General features: G+C 53.0%; 1 protein-coding gene across 1 annotated transcript in view; it reads left to right on the top strand.

Moving 5' to 3' along the window:
• Positions 1–1711, top strand: part of RNF187 (ring finger protein 187) — an 11421-nt gene extending 9710 nt beyond the window's left edge. Inside the window, exon 5 of the mRNA XM_046667824.1 lies at positions 1094–1711. Coding sequence (XP_046523780.1) covers positions 1094–1132 — 39 coding nt within the window. The 3' untranslated portion in view covers positions 1133–1711. The remainder of the gene's footprint in view (positions 1–1093) is intronic.
• The last annotated feature ends 15258 nt before the right edge of the window (positions 1712–16969 follow it).

The raw sequence follows: 16969 nt of genomic DNA, 5'->3' as shown, positions 1-16969 counted from the left end.
CCCAGCACTGTATCCTCGTGGTTCTGTCCCTCTCCTCCCTGTGCGTCCACTCGTCTGTTTTCTTGTCCCTCCATCACCCGTTCCTCGGATACTGGCAGTTTCTTAGCATCATCATCCATCCGCCCCTTGCTGATGGGAGCGTTTTTCCTGGGGTGAGGGGTCACCCCCAGGCCTCACTGGAGGTTTGTGTCGCTGTGCTTCTGGCATCCTTTCTCTTTCCTCCACTAGACAAATTTAGCAAAACCTGTGACTTAGTGGTAGCGTTGTTTAGATTAGTTCAAGTAACAGGCATGCTGCACAGAGACGGGGCCAGGGATCCAAGAATATAGACACAGACAGATGTTCAGGATGGTGGGGCTGCAAGTTGCCCCTAACGTGCAGCTCTGTGACCAATGTCCATTTTTAGATGAAGCTGCAGCTGTCAGAGTCACCGGACTTTGGGGCTGCCCTCATCTCACTACCCCAGGCAGGGGCTTCTGTAGGTGGGCCTGCTCTCTGATGAGCCCCCACCCAAGTGAGCAGGGGACTGCCTGCCTCCTTCCCCTTTCAGTCAGCTGAGTGGAGACCAGTGGGCAGCCAGCGCCGGGGCACAGCCCGGAAAAGTGATACCCATGGGTCCGGGTGCTGGGGCGAAATGGGAGGGACGCCTGCATGGATGCTCTTTCTTGCTGATGGAGTGTCGGTGGCCATCTCGCCTGCTCCCACACACACCGTCTATGTGAGAGTGATGAGCAGAGAGTGGGAAAACCTGCTTGGTTGTGTAGGAAAGAGTGACAAGTTAATCATCTCAGCGAGCCATGTGACCTTGGCCTAGTAAGCCTTATAAATAACCCTGTCCCTGATGTGGTGGGGACACAGGAGGGAGCTGCTGGGCTTGTGTCCCACAGGCCAGAAACGCCTCCAGCACGAATGGCCTTCAAGTCCAGTGAGGCCCTGCTGCCCACTCAGCAGCTCTGAATGTCTGGTTCACAGAGGCCTTTCTCACCACTGCTTCTTTTAATGCCCCCATCTAGAACAGAAGGCTTTCTGTTAGCTCATGATGTTAGCTCAGGACACACCACCCCAAAATGTGGCACCTTGGTCTTGTTTGCAGCCTCGGGAGGTTGGAGGAGACCTGGATCCCTGTTACTGAGGAAGCGGAAAGGCAGATATTTGGGATGCCACCACGGGAGCTGTCCATCAGAACTGGTTCTGGAAGACGTGGACAAGGGGGCACCCTGCCTAGATGTGCACAGCAGACATGCGGAGAACTCTAGGGAGAGGCTGGGCTGCCTCCAGTGTCCTAGTAGCAGGCCAGCTTCTGAGGGTGTAAGCTGCAGGGGAGGATGGGGCGGGCTGCAGGGTTATCACCGGTCCTGAGGACGGGGCTACACTCTGCAGACGAGTGCACTGATGCCCACCCTCTTCACTGTTGGTGGTTGGTGGTGAATGTCCCCCAGCTCTGCTCTCCATGGGAGACTGGAGTCCTGGAACACAAGAACCACCCACAGTGGTTTGATAGGGTGCTGCACTCTTCTGCCACCAGCAGGCAGGCTGGGGTCACTAGGTGCTTCAAATGGTTTCCTCAGGTGAGATGGTTGATCTTATAAAAATGCCTCTTCTTGGGGGCTGGCCCCGTTGCCGAGTGGTTAGGTTCGCGCACTCCGCTGCAGGCAGCCCAGTGTGTCGTTGGTTTGAATCCTGGGCATGGACATGGCACTGCTTGTCAGACCACGCTGAGGTGGCGTCCCACATGCCACAACTAGAAGGACCCACCATGAAGAACATACAACTATGTACTGGGGGGCTTTGGGGAGAAAAAGGAAAAAGTAAAATCTTAAAAAAAAAAAAATGCCTCTTCTACTCAACCCAGTGTCCCATGGCCAGAGTAATACAGACAGACGAAGCAGTAGAAGAAATTTGTAGTGTCGAGACCAACGTGGTTCATACCAAGACTGCAAGGAACTCCCACAAATCAAGAAAAGCCTAAAGCAGCTGGAGTGGTGGACGAGCAGTTGCAGAGGAGGAGCCAGGCAGCTCAGAAGCCAAGGTGGAGGTGCTCAAACTTGGAGCTTTTGTTTTGTTTTTTGGGTTTTTTGATTAGCTTTTTTTTCCCCTTTGCTGGGAAAGATTCACCCAGAGCTAACGTTTGTTGCCAATCTTCCTTTTTTTCCCCTCCCCAAAGCCACGTTACATATATGTATATTTTAGTTGTAAGTCCTAGTTCTTCTATGTGAGCCACCGCCACAGCATGGCAACTGACAGATGAGTGGTGTGTTCCACGATTGGGAAGCAAACCCAAGGTGGGTTGGGCCGCCAACGTGGAGCTCACTGAACTTAACCACTAGGCCATCAGGGCTGGCATTTGCTCAAACTCTGTTTTTGGAGCAAGGGAAATCATACAACCATAGGAGCAAGGACTTTGCTGCACTGTTGGATCTGTGGAGATGGGCAAGCTTCCCCGCCCCCACACTGCTGTTGAGTTCTGCAGCAGTGGCTGCCAGATGTCATCAGATTGAGGGCATGGTGAGCCTGGACCCAGCAACCCCACTCCCAGGTCTTCAGTTCCAAAGGTGTCCTCTCCAGGCCCACAAGATGATGCACACACAGGAGCTGGCTGCACCACCGAGGGGCTGGCAGGGCCCATGGCCCTCAGTGGGGGAGGTGGGAGATCAAGTGGGGGATGGAGGACACGGAGAACACCACAGCCCTGCCACAGAGGTACAGGGAGTCATATTGGGGTTTAGGGTGCCGTGCTGAGCCACAAAAATAAGACAGTGAAGTGCAAAACAGCATTCTTGCCTTAAATTTAAAATGTGGACACAGCAATTCGTGGTTCCAAGAACACACTGATAAATGGGGTACTTGCCTGTAGGGCGGAGAATGAGGGGTAAATGGAATACCAACAGAGCAGGAGAAGAACCAAGATGCCAGGCAGTTGCATCTTGGGGTGCACGGCCCGGAGGGGGGACGCCTTGGTTGTCCTGGGGAAGAAAGTCAGGCTCCAAGATACTTTAAGTTACTTTGGGTTTTCTGTAAGGAGGAGTTAGCTGGTTCTGTAACTAGCTCTTTCTCAAACCTGGGTGTCCGGATGTGTGTGTGGAGGGAACCTTAGAAGTTTTTGCAGGTTAAAGCGATACGCATTGGGAAAACGCTGGGAGCCCGGACAATAAACAAGGAATACTTTCCTATTCTAATGTGCACGCACAGTGCCCTCTTACACTCTCTGGCAACGTGACATCATTGAGATAGTGGGGACTCTCCCCGCGACCCCCACCTTGAGACTCAGGAGGCTGTGCCCTCCCACCTCGAGTGTCTTCTTTCTCGGTCTTAGACTCGCGGTCCTGCAGGGATCCCAGCGACAGCAGTTCGGAAGCCCCCTGCCCTGGACATCCCCCCACCCCCTCAGATGTGGGAGGAGCGGAAGCAGCTGTTCCCACGCGGGTCGGGTGGGCAGGTGCGAAGACGCAGGGCCTAGCGTTTTCTCAGGGGAAGGCAGGTGCCCTGGAGGGGATGAAGGGCCACAAACTAGGTGACAGCAGAAGTTACTCGGGAAGCGAGGTTCCCACACGTTCTCATCGCGCAGAGGAAAGCGGTAAAGCGGCTCCCTCCCCGCCTCACCTTCGCAGTCAGACGGCTCAGAGCTGCCGGTGCCGGTTTTCTAACCGGAACCTTACTCACTTTGGAGATAGATAATTTGTCAGACAAAGACCCCGAAGTCCTTTTTTTTCTTGTGAAAAAAGAGATCATCTTTTGGACTCCCGGGTTTTATTAAACCTCCGTTCCTGAAGAGGGATGTGCTAGTGAGCCACTTCTACTCGACAAGTGTTTATAGAACCATTTGGAAATGAAAAAATGTCAATTAAAACATTGTCGTCAACACAACAAACGACCGAGTACATCAACCGGTCAAACTTAAACCCTCACAGGACACGGTAACAACCTCCTAAGGACAGTTTTGCACAAATAGAAGTAGGCAGATTTAAACAAAAATCAGAAAACGACCACGTCGGTCCTAGACGTAGACTCCTCAGGTCTCCTATTTGGCAGAAGAAGACTATCCTCTTGTCTAAGTTCTCAACCCCACACGTTCGGTCTAAGAATGGCGTCTCTCCCTCCACGCGGCACGGCTCCTAGTGGCCTCTGCGCGCAGACTCCTTTCTTCAGTTAATCTTAAAGGCTGTGCTCTCCGCCAGCCTGCACAACTCCACTCTCGTCTCCCGACAGCGAGCGGGTCTGCAGGGACTGCCCCGGGCCCCGGCCCCGGCCCCGGCCGGCCGAGCGCAGGCTGACCGCCCCCCTGCGGAGAGCTGGGGCGCAGCGCCCCGCCACCTCCGGGGTCCGGCGCACAGCAGTAAGGCGACGCTCTCGAGCAAGGCCAGCCCGTCCCGGGCTCGGTGTTTCTTCGGCCCCTGGAGGCCCCGTCCCGGCCGCAGCCCCGTGGGGGCCCACAAGCCCCCCCGGCCGCCGGTGCCACCAGCCTCGGAGGAAACCAGAGCGTGCACGGGGACCTGAGGAGTGTGGACGAGCCGAAACGCCTATTGCTTTCCCTTCCGGGGATAGGACTATCTCCAAGAACGTGTGCCCCGAGCACAGGGAGGACAGCACCGCGCTCTCCGGGCCCGCGCCGTATGCAGATGAAGCGATTTCCCGGGTCTCGTCTGATTGGAGAAGCCTCAGGATTTGCCGTCGCAGAACAGCCAATGGGGCTCCCGGGATGCAGGGCACCTTCATCCCATTGGTGGTCCAGCATGCAGCGGGGCGCTCCCCGAGTATAAAGGCGGGCTCTCCCTTCTCCTTGTGCCTGCCTCGGAGATGCTTGGCTGCTGGAAGTAGGCTGTTAAGGTGGCAGCGACCAGCAGCTCAGGGCAGCGTCCTGCTGGACGTCCAGGCCATGCTGCTGCGACAGCAAAGGCGCTTTTCAGAGCCACCCACACGGCCAAGAGAAGAGCTGCTGGCACGTGTCCTTTCCTCTATCCTTGTATTTCCAAGACTTTGTGTATCTTAAGTCTGAAAGCTGAGACTGGCACACAAACTGCAACAGCAGTGACAATGGCCCCTCGGTAGGAGAGAGATATGCCTCACTATTGGTGCACAGCAGGCGCTCGAGTTGGGCCACAGTGGTCGGTGCTCAGTCGTCCGCCAGAATGCTGTATTGAGTTGGGGTCACACATGGGCACGTTGTAGCAGCGGTATGGAATAGGTATGCCGGGGCACCCACCAAGGAATGCTCTCTGAAGCATGGACCCACGCGGTCAGCAGCACGCACCCAGAACTGAGCAAAAATCACTCCAGGAAAAGAGCTGGGCTTAGTGCCAGATTCTACCCAGACTCCATCCTTCTGGTTCACATAGGCCTCTCTCACCAAGGCTGCTTGTAATGCTCCCATCTAGAACAGAAAGCTTTCTGTTAGCTCATGACGCAGTTCAGGACACACTACCCCAAAATGTGGCACCTTGCCACATCAAGTATGTTAAGCTGAAGCAATCTGAGGAAACAGCAGAAGCTCTCTGATCTCCTTGGCCCTTGCACTCCTCTCCTGAAGCAGGTCACAAAACCCTCTTGTGAGAGCTTCCCTCTCTGTAGTCCGAAGAAAAGAGGATCCTCATCGTGGAAGACAAGAATGCCCAGAACCTGAATGGGCCTCGCTCTTCCCCCCTGTTCACTTCACCAACCTCATGCTCCTGAAGCTGTCCTGTTCCTCTAACTGCCCCCTCTTCAAACCCAGCATAAAATACTCAGGTCTGTCTCTTTGGGTCTTCATTTCCTTACAAAGGATTCTCTGTCTCCTAAAAAATATTAAATAAATGTGTCTGCTTTTCGCCTGTTCATCTGTCTTTGTCAGTTTAATTTTAAGAGACCCAGCCAGAGACCCTAACAGGGTGGAGAAAAACCTTTTCCTCCCCTTCACTCACTTGCCTTCTTCTCCCACGTTGTGTTGTAAACTGCACAACCCAGAACCCTAACTAGGTAGGGCTCCTGGTCTCTCGAAGTGGCCATGGCCTCAAATGAAGTCTGGCACAACTGACCCCAGACGTGAGACCTAATCCAGTCTCCCAGAGTCTGGCCCAGCACCACCTGTGGAGTCAGCATGCCCCAGTCGGGATGAGGGAGGCAAAGAGAAGAGAGAGAACGGAGACACTGCAAAAGGTGTGAGCTTCCAGGATGGTCTTTTGTGCAGAAGCTGCTGGCCAGTGACCTTCCTCTGTACTGCTGACCTCCAGTCCCCCGTCACTCAATCCTGGCTCTTCCACAGTCTTCCCCTCACCTGGGACCCATGTTGGCTAATTCCAAACTTAGACAGAGATTGAGAAGTCTGTAGGTGCCTGTTAACTGATGCCTGGAGTGAGTTAAGAAAACCAGGAACATGGGTCAACTCACCAGCCTGTGAAAAAGCGGGCTTTTGAAAACACAAATTGTTCTGGGGCTTCGTTCCAGCAGCTTCCCTCTGGGTTCCTGGGCCCCTCATGCTTTGGCTGCTCTTGTTCTCCGGCCAGATGCCCCTTCTGAACCCTGGCAGGAGGAACCTGGTCCTGAAATTTTCTGAAAGGTTTGAGTTGACCTGTGTTTCAACTGCAGGCTGCCGACTGCCGTGCCCAGGTAGGTTTTGGCTAATCTTTTTAACAGTTGCTTTCTAATTTTTTTCCTGCATGACTTTTTTACCCAGCTGCCACTGGTCCCGGTTTTGCATCCTACATTTCTTCCCATCATAGTGTAATGCTATTGCCTTCCATATGAATTGAGGTTCATTGTTTCCAGAACACTTTTGCAAATATTTATGCTTTCCAAAGGCATTGTGAAGTGACACCTCTGCACATTTTATAAGAGGCCATCGGAGCTCAGAGACGTTATGTGACTCATTACAGTGGCGGAGCCTAGTGGGTGACACATATTGACTGAGCCTGTTTGTGGTGGGTCCGCTGCTAAGAGTTCTTAGCCCATAGGCCTGGCCACTGCTGGGTGTTTTTTATGCATTTATCCTCCAACCACCTTACACCCTAGGATGGTAGAGCCACGGACTCTCATCTAGCAGACATGGTTATGGGTCCTCATGGGAGATTTGACAAGAGAGTGGAATCTCTGGGAAGGTGTCTGGGCTGGACAGGAGATATCAGGGGCTCCTGCCACACACGTGCACAGAATCCCAAAGGACTGTGGCTCCTGACACGCTCAAGCTGTTGCCAGTCCAGGGAGAAGTGCCTAGTAGACAGGAAGATGTAGTTGGACCAACCAGTGTCTCTCCAGTTCCTCCACTTGGTGGGCAGGGCCGGTCAGCGTTTCCCAAGAGGATGGCTCGGTCGGAAAGGCTGAGGGCAAGCAGATGCTGGCCAGGACACTGCTGACCACAGCAGATCCTGCTAGTACAAAATGCAGAAAGCACCATGGGGAGGACATGGGAAAACGGCCACCCAACCACAGTGCATGGAAAACCGGGAGATATGCGGCTACAGAGCCCCAAGGCATCTACCTGGATGGAAGAAGGATTTACAGCCAATAGACCATCCTGTAAATGTCCCCGACGAGCTGATCCTTCTTGTAGTGTGTGTGTATGTGTGAGTGTGTTTTAACTGAGGTGTAATTCACATACTTAAGTTAAGCATTTTAAAATGAACAACTCAGTGGCATTTAGCACATTCACAATGCGGTGCAACCACCACCTCTATCTCCTTCCAAAACATTTTCGTCACTCAAAGAAGAGACCCCCCCAAACCCATGAGCAGTCACACCCCATTCCCCCTGCCCCAAACTCCAGGCAACCACTAATCTGCATTCTGTCTCTATGGATTCGCCTGTTCTGGATGTTTCATATAAATGGGATTATACACTATGTGGCCTTTTGTGTGGGGCTTCTGTCATTGAGCAAAATGTTTTTGAGTGTAGGGGAGGAAAAATTTTACCTTCCTCCTCTTAGGGTCTCCACCTGGGCCTGAGAATTAGATTGACATAAGACAGATTAACAGGAAAAAAACCCAGACATTTTTACATGTACACAGAAGCCCTCAGAAGGAAATGAAGACCCACAGAAGTGGCAAAACCTAAATGCTTTTATACCAGGTTGAACCAAGAGTGCAATTGTGGAAAAGTAACTAAAATACATGGAGAGACCAAAGGAAGATGCGAATTTTGTAACATGGTCTGTGCAGAATCCTCCTTGGTCTTAACTTCCCATCCTTGATGATAAAAATGTTTCTTTTCTCCTGGTACAGGTTGGGTATCTTTCACATAGGAGTTTTAACTCCTGTCTTCAGGAAGAAAAAAGAGAGACTGGAATGCCCTTCTTGCATCTGCTATTTTTTTTAATTGTCTCTATTTCAAAATAATCCTTTGGCCAAAGTGGTAATTCATTTTTCCCAATTAGGACACTTTTGAAAGTGAAAGCAGTGTGATTATTAATGACAATAATAAACAAGTTAATAGTGATTACTAATAATACTATGGACAAATAGTTAATAACATTACAGAAGGGAGCAGCCAGCGTGTGCTGGGGCCACACCAGCAAAATCCAGCAGGGAAAGACTCTCCTGCTGTACCCTTCCCCAGCCAGCAGTCTTAGCTTTCTACAAGGACAGGACCAAAGGGCAAGGACAGCACCAAAGGGCAAGGAGAGCAATGACCTCGGAGATTTCCTCTTCCATGTTCCTTCAAAGGGAAACCCTGACCTACAGCTTAGCAGGTGCTGCTTGGTGAAAATCAAGCTTACTCCTGTCAGTAAGCAACAATGCTGGCCTCTGCTCCCTTCACCGCTCTTATCAGGCTGTCTCAGTCGGCTCAGCCTACGTAACAAATACCAAAGACCAGTCTGCTGAAACCACAGACATCTATTTCTCACAGTTTTGGAGGCTGGATGTCTGAGATCAAGGCACCAGCAGATTTGATGTCTGGTGAGGACCTGCTTCCTGGTGTCCAGTGAAGTTCATTTGTGGACACGCCTGTTCCCCTTGCTGACCTGAGGGGTCAGTGGCAGTCTCCCACAGCAACTGGCCATTACTTAGTGGACTGAATTTGGATAAGAAGAAGGGCCCAGCAAAGGAAACCATCAACAAAACAAAAAGGCAACCCACCAACTGGGAGAAAGTATTTGCAAATCATCTATCTGACAAGGGGTTAATTTCCAAAATGTATAAAGAACTCATACAACTCAACAAAAAAAAAACCAACCACTCGATCAAAAAATGGGCAGATGATACGAATAGACACTTTTCCAAAGAAGATACACAGATGGCCAACAGGCACATGAAAAGATGTTCAACATCACTAATTATTAGGGAAATACAAATTAAAACTACCATGAGATACCACCTCACACCCATCAGAAAGACCATAATTAAGACAAGAAACAAGTGTTGGAGAGGGTGTGGAGAAAAGGGAACCCTCATACACTGCAGGTGAGAGTGCAAACCGGTGCAGCCACTATGGGAAACAGTATGGAGATTTCTCAGAAAATTAAAAATAGAAATACCACACGACCTAGCTATCCCACTACCAGGCATTTATCCAAAAAACTTGAAATCAACAATTCAAAGAGATTTATGCATCCGTATGTTCATTGCATTTTCCACAATAGCCAAGACGTGGAAGCAACTCCACTGCCCATCAATGGATGAATGGATACAGAAAATCTGATACACACACACCCCCTGAAATACTACTCAGCCATAAAAAAGACAAAAATGTGCCATTTGTGACCACATGGATGGACCTTGATGGTATTATGTTAAGCAAAATAAGCTAGACAGAGAAAGACAAACACTGATTTCATTCATATGTGGAAGATAAACAATCAAATACATGGACAGAGAGAACAGATTGCTGGTTACCAGAGGGGAAGGGATTGGGGGGAGGGCAAATGGGGTAAAGGTGCACATGTGTATGGTGAAGGATAAAAACTAGACTGTGGGTGGTGAACATGACGCAGTCTATACAGAAACTAAAATCTAGCGATGTACACCTGAAATTGCAGTGTTATAAACCAACGTGACCTCAAATAAAATCATCAAATTAAAAAAAAAAAAAAAGAGGTCTAGGCTTTTGCACACGGTGGAAAATTATTCAGCCACAAAGAGAAAAGAAATCGTGACACATGCTACATCCTGGAGGAACCCTGAGGACATAATGCTGAGTGAAATAAGCCAGTCAACAAAAGGCAAACACTGTGATTCTGCTTATGTGAGGTCCCTAGAGTCAGATTCAGAGACAGAAAATAGAATGGTGGTTGCCAGCTCCTGGGTGGAGGGGCACAGGGAGTTATAGTTTAATGGGGACAGAGTTTCAATTTGGGAAGATGAGAAAACTCTGGAAATGGATGGCAGTGATGGTTGCACAATATTGCAAATGTACTTAATGCTGCTGGACTGTACACTTTAAAAGGATTAAAAAGGTAAACCTATATATATTTTACCACAATAAAATAAAAGCGGTATGATGTGCTTTGCTCTATACCACAAAACTAGCTTTTCAAACTTCTTCACCATGACCCATGTCTTGGGTTGGGTTCCCTTGGAAGCCGATTCTGAAGTGTATGCAGGTGGTTCCCAGGGACCTTGTGGGCACAGCATGGGAGGAGCTCTGGCTGGAAGTGTCACATCTCCCCAAGCTCAGGGGCTGGACGGCTCTACAGAGCTGGCCCACATGCGAGAAGCCACTCTAGTCCACGCCATACAACAAAAGTTCCTGTGGCATCTTTCCTTTCTGCATTTGAAACATTTTTTTCTATTATATTTCATTAAAAAAAAAACATGCTGGTCACTCCACTAAATGGATTTGAGAAGCTACTAATAGTTTGGCTCTACAGTCTGGGAAGTTCTCCATGAGGCAGGTGGGCAAGGAGGGAACACTGGACAGCCCAGAACATTCAGTCTCATCCCATTGTTTTGCTCCGTAGTCAGTCTCACTGGCTCGTGCACCAGAAGCAGCTCTCAAATGCGGCCTAACCATGCGAAGGCAATCAGGAGCGTGTCAGGGAGAAAGAAGGTGCTCCCTCCTGAGGCTCCAGGGGAGGATCCTTCCTGCCCCTCCCAGCTTCTGACGCCCCAGGTATCCCTGGCCTTGTCAACCTGTTCTCTGCGCCTGTTGTCACATGCTCATATTCCTATGTCTGACTCCAATCTCCCTCTCCTTTCTCTTGTAATACCTGTCACTGGATTCAGGGCCCACCCTAAACTCAGGATGATCTCTTCTTGAAATCCTTAATCACCTATGAAGACCCTTTTTCCAAATAAAGCTACATTCCTTGTTCATGGACAGGGCATACTGGGGGAGGTCACCATTCAACCCACCATGCTACTATATTAGCTCCAGTCCTCTGGAACATCTTTTCAGAAGGAATGCTTTTTGAGAAGGAATGCATCTAAATATGGCTTGCCAGATGGAGAGAGCAAAGTGGTGCTGTTGCAGGAGAGCATAGCAACATTACTGCAAGGCTTAAGCTTAGCAGCAAGAACATATTACAAAATGAGTGACAGAGAAATATGCAATCTGCTGATTCTCATAAGTTACTATGCTAGATTGTTTGTGCTTTGGAATCAAAGGCCGGAAGGTAGTATCTTATCAATGAAGGCAAGGGGCTTAAGAATGCTGGGTCCTTGCAGGAACGGAACGCAGTATGCTGTCTGCATAACTTGCGAGATTGATTGTTCCCAGGATGCTCCCTAAGAGAACAGCCTCACGTAGGGCTGGGGTACACTGAAAGGGGGAAGACTAGAACTGTGGAGCTTTGAGTTGCATATTCCTGCTGGCATGAGTTCCTGCTGTTTGTACTTCTTGGCCCGCAAATACGTGGCAATCAGAGGGATGTCACCTCAGTCCTTGAGGCTGATGGTCCCGTCCCATTAAATAGCAGCGTGTTGTCTCTATTATATAGACTGTGTTCTATTAATTCCGTTCACCCCTTCAGCTGGCTGCCACATGGTGGTCTTGGCAGCATGGTGCCACACATGAGCTGCTGCTTCTCCATCTGATGCTCTTCCTTTCCTGCTCCCACAGCCCCCAAACCAAGCCTGAGAACTCTCCACCCTGAGCAAGTACCTTGGAGACCATGGTTGGATGGAGAAAGCTGACCAACCACGAGGATCAGTCTCCACCGTAAACACTGCAGCCATGGGAGCTCCAGGGACCGTGCCCTTCCTGGAGCCTTCCAGATGAAGGGCCTCCAGCTCTGGGTCTGGGATGCACCTCACGCTGCTGGGGTTGCCCTCACTCTCTAACATGTAGTCCTACCAGGGGCATTCTGGTTGGGGGTTCATTTCTTCTCACTTTACTTCCTTCATTCCTCTATCCTACATGTGTCGGGGGTACCACGTAAACACTGATGAGTGACTGCCCCCCATGCCTGCTCATCCTCCAGGTGACAGAATCTTTCTCCACCCTTCACGGCAAGTTTCTTAAACTTTCAGATGCATGAAGATGGCATTTTGAGCACTCTTACTATGGGATGAATTGTCCTCCCAAATTCATGTTGGATCCCCAACCCCTAGGATCTGGATCTCAGAAATGTCTGCTGTTTAAGCTGCCCCATCTGTGGTGCCTGTTACACAGCCTGAGCTAACACAAAAACTAATAAAAATAAATTCCTGCCCCTCTCCCACGGAACTGACTTCCAAGGTCTGGGGTGGGGCCCAGGTTCCCCTGCAACTCACTTGAAGAAATACTGTGTTCCAGCTTAGTCTCACAGAAAAGTAGCCGTCTCAGGATAACGTAGTGCTTCTCAGCCTTTACCTCATCATTTGCCCGAGGCTGTCTAGACATTTTTTCTAACTGCCCTCATCCCCATGAAATTTTCACACCACAGACACAGCAGGTATCTGTTTATATGCTAGGCCTTCAGAGGGCTCCAAATCCCTGTGTACCTAAGATGTTTTCAGCCCTAGGAACCAATTTTCACCCCGTGAGAGAGATACAGCCCCTGTTGAGAACGCATGGGATAGAAAAATAGCTGTATTTTTCTCCCGAGAAAAGAGCTGCTTGAAAGCATCGCATCTGTGAGATGGGGAGCTCCATTTCCTCCCGCTCACGTGTTTGATGTCCGTCTTGGAGACATCTCAGGACCTGTTCTGGGATCCCATGGAGCAGCACCACTGGCAGCAGGGGACGCAGGGGAGGGATGCATGGATTTGGGGGTCTGAGAGCTCTGGCTCTGAGCTAGCCACGAAGCCCGGCTGTCTTGGATTCTTTGTATCTCGTGCCCACCTGCAAGACTGTTACGAAGCTACAATGAACAACTAGGGCTCTGCCACTTAGAGTGAAGGGGTGGCGATTTCATCAACTCACAGGCAGAGCGGTTACACGTACTTGTTGGGTCATTTTGGGATCTCTAGATTCCTTCCACACCGTAAGGAAACTCTGCCTTGGGTTTGTATGAAGAGAAATTTGCCGTCTTCGGGCCTAAGGGCGGTGGATCAAAGCCTGCTTGGGAAGCAACTCCTCACATGCAATGTCCACTGGGCTACAACAATCCTTCAAGACCACTGCTCAAAGCCCTCACCATCTTTGAAGACCTGCTGGCAGCCAGGCTCACGAGTTCTGCCTTCTGTGGAGTGAGCCGGCTGATCTGCCTGCAACAGAGAGGGCAGGGCAGGGCAGGTGCAGCGCAGGGCAGGGCAGGGCAGCAGCAGGAAGCCTCCTGTGTTTGGATGCAAGTCCATCAGCCTGTTCAATTTAACCGAGAACAGATTTCTCCATTCCCACGAGAGAGACAGACAGACAGACAAACAGACGTGGAGAGAGACTGATTTCAAGGATTGGCTCATGTGACTGTGGGGCTGGTGGAGTTTACCTGCAGGGCAGACCAGCAGGCTGGGGACCCAGGGAAGAGTCAATGTTGCAACTTGAGCCCAAAGGTGTCTGCTGAAGTCCCTCATCCTCAGAGAGCCTTAGTCTTTGCTCTTTAGGCCTTCAACTGACTGGGTGAGGCCCACCCACATTGGGGGGAATCATCTACTTTCCTCATTGCCCACTGATTTACACATTAACCTCATCTTAAAAAGTGCCTGCACACCACCACCTAGACTGGTGTTTGATCAAATCTACAGGCACCATGTTCTGGCCAGGATGACACAAGAAACTGTCTGAAAGGCTGAAAAGGTCAACAGGTTGAAAAATCTCAGTATTCAAAAAGTTGACTAAACGAGAAAGAATGGCCAGACCCCAGGTCTCCTTGCCACATTCCATCACTGCCTCACAAAAGCAACACAAAACAGTACATTAAAAAAGAAGAGAAAGCAGCAAGACAGATTCTGACAGAAGCGGCAGGACAGATGTCACACAGGGCCAGGAGCCCAGACTCCGGGCTGGAGGCGGACCTGCTGCTGGGTGCCTCCCCCAGGCCGGTCCCTGCAGGGGCTGTTTCTGGTCCAATGAGGGAGAGGACGGAGCCTCCTGCAGGCCCCCACCCCGCATGCCCGTCCTCCAGACTCTGGACCTGGCGTCCCAGGCAGGGAGAGCAAGCGGGCCCCTGGGCCAGAACTGCAGCGATCGTGGCCAGACTTCCAAAGTCTGCAGTGAGCTCGGAGACGCACTGTCCTAGGGGGCTCCCCCCGGGCATCTTATCACCCCAGGGCTGGAACACTACTGGCTGGAAACTACACAACTCCCGTCATAGGAGGGGCTGGAGATGGACTCACAGGCCGGATAACTGCGAGGAAACCAGGGAACGCCTTAGCTTTCCAGCCGCGGACAGAAAGGCTACCCACGCGCACTGGACTCACACGGACACAAGCACTCAACATCCCGGCGCAGTCAAGAAGTTCCACGGATAATGGTGTGAAGGAAGACAAAACTGCTCCCCGCCGATTACCCAGACCAAGTGTCTTTTGTACTTCGGCTTGAAGCTTGCAGTCTTCAAGATCGGTGGCAGCGGCTTGGAAGCGCCCCCCTTGCCCCTTGCTGCTCAGCTGCTCCTGCCGGAGGAACGCCGGCCGGGCAGGCCTACTGGGCTGGGCCCCCGCCGACCGCCGCAGAGCCAGCCTCACCGCTGACAGACGCACGTCCACAAGCGTTTTTTCTTATTTACTTTTCTGGTCAAGAGCCAACACTCACGGCTGCTCACAACATCCTGCTCGATTCCTTCCCAAACAGCAGGAACAAGCTGTTTGACACCCGCCCTGACAGGACAGCTGCCCCCTCGTCGGACCCGCCGCTGCCCGCGTCCTCTCCCAGCGCCTCACTAACACGCTGTGCGCCCCGTCGCCCTCCGCACACACCTGCAGGCTTTCCGGTGGCCTCGCAGGCACAGCACTCCTCTCCGTGAACGGAAGGCGGATTTGCCTCACTCTGTTCTTACCGCTAGCCAGTCAGCACACTCGACGGAACGCCGTATTTCACATCAGAACTCCGTCCCGTGAGCACAGTTTGCACGCTTACGCGAACAATAAAGCAGACGTTGGGACTTAGCGTACTGACTGCGGGATAAAGAAACGGAGAAGAGCTGGAAAAACACCTCATCGGTTACAGCGGTTTTCCCGCGGTTCTGCTCCGGCCAACGCAGACGGCAGCCGTGGACTCGCCGCGGGACCCCGGCCGCAGCCGGCTGTCGGGCCGGCAGACCTGCGTCGCGGCGGGACCCGCTCGTCAGTCTTGAACCAGCCCCCCGCTGACGCGCCCTTCGCTGCGGCTGCTTCCCGCACAGGAAGCTCCGCGAGCTCTCGGGCCGGCCAGCCCGCCCGGGCGCCCTCAGCGCGTGCGCGACACTCTCGCTCTGCGGCCGGCGCGCGGGAAACCGAGACTAACCCTAGTCTGAACCGTGATCGCCGCAGGCAAACGGACGACGGACTACGGATAGTCGCTCTGCAACAGGCGACACTTACGGGCAATAACCCTCCGTCGCCTGATCCCCCGGGAGCCCGCGACTTCCTATCAGGAGACAGCGAGCTCGCACGCCACGACACAGCAGGAAAAATTACCCGCGCAAAATAAAAAGTACCGCGTGGACAGCACGCGAAAGGGAGGCCGCCGCAAGAACAGCGCAGCACCGGCGCCTCCACGCCGGCCTCCTGCACCGCGCCGACCACTCGGCCCGCCCGCGCTCCTGCCGGGGAGCCCGCCCCAGCGACAAACCCGGCCGTCACCCTCACACGGCGGCCCACACGTGTCTGCACAGCTCGCCCGCCGTCACCGAGGCGGCGCCTGCTGTTTTCTCCCCTCATCCGTTTCCTCCCAGCTCTCCGCGGGAACCCGGCGCCGCCCTCCCGCCCGTCCCCAGGCCGACTGCACCCCGCCGCCCGGGCCCGGCCACGCGAGACCGCGTGCGCCCAGCGTCTCGGCGCAGAGGCGGTACAAGACGCGGCGGAGGAACAGGCCCCGCGCTGCCTTCCCCGGCCCTCGCGGCACCCAGATCAGAAACCCCATCTCGCCTTCGGCCCAATCCTCTCCCGTGGGGCGCGGTCTCGCGGCGCCTGTGGGCAGAGCACCCGCGCGCCACCTGGAGAAGGACGCTCGCTCAGGAGGAAGCCGAACAGCCCAGCACGCCCTCCGTCCCGGCGTCCCCAGTCCTCCTCCACATCCGCGCCTGGGGCTGTGGGCCCGGCCTTCGCTGGAGGCTCGGCACTCGCCCCTTCTCTCCCCCGGCTCAGACCTTCGCCAGCCGGAGCGGCTTCACTTTCGCGTTCGGGACACAGACGCCTCGGAACTGACGTGAGGCACGTGGCACGGTGACCGCTCCTCCATTAACTTCCCCCACAACGGTCGCCGCGCGTTCCTCAGACCACGCAGCCGGAGCCCCGACCCCTGCGGCCGCCCGCCCTCACGCCCACGGGACGCGCCGCCACCGTGACCAGCCCGCCAACGCCTCGAGCGAACACAGGAGCCCCCGCCCCAACCTGAGCTCCTCCTCGTGCGCAGGGCCCCTCAAACGCGAACGAGCGATGGCAACAGCCTCCGCTCCTCCACCCGCGCGGAGCCGTGCCCACCCCCACCGCCCCTCCCTGCTCCGGGTCGAGTCCGAAACCCCCGCCTTCGCTGCCAGTAGAGGACGCTGCTTGAAAGCCCCGTCGCACTA

The sequence above is a fragment of the Equus quagga genome, chromosome 7 (genome assembly GCF_021613505.1).
Source record: "Equus quagga isolate Etosha38 chromosome 7, UCLA_HA_Equagga_1.0, whole genome shotgun sequence".
NCBI classification, from domain to species: Eukaryota; Metazoa; Chordata; class Mammalia; order Perissodactyla; family Equidae; genus Equus; species Equus quagga.
The sequence above is the reverse complement of the archived record's forward strand: the minus strand, read 5'-3'. Positions and strand labels throughout refer to the sequence as shown.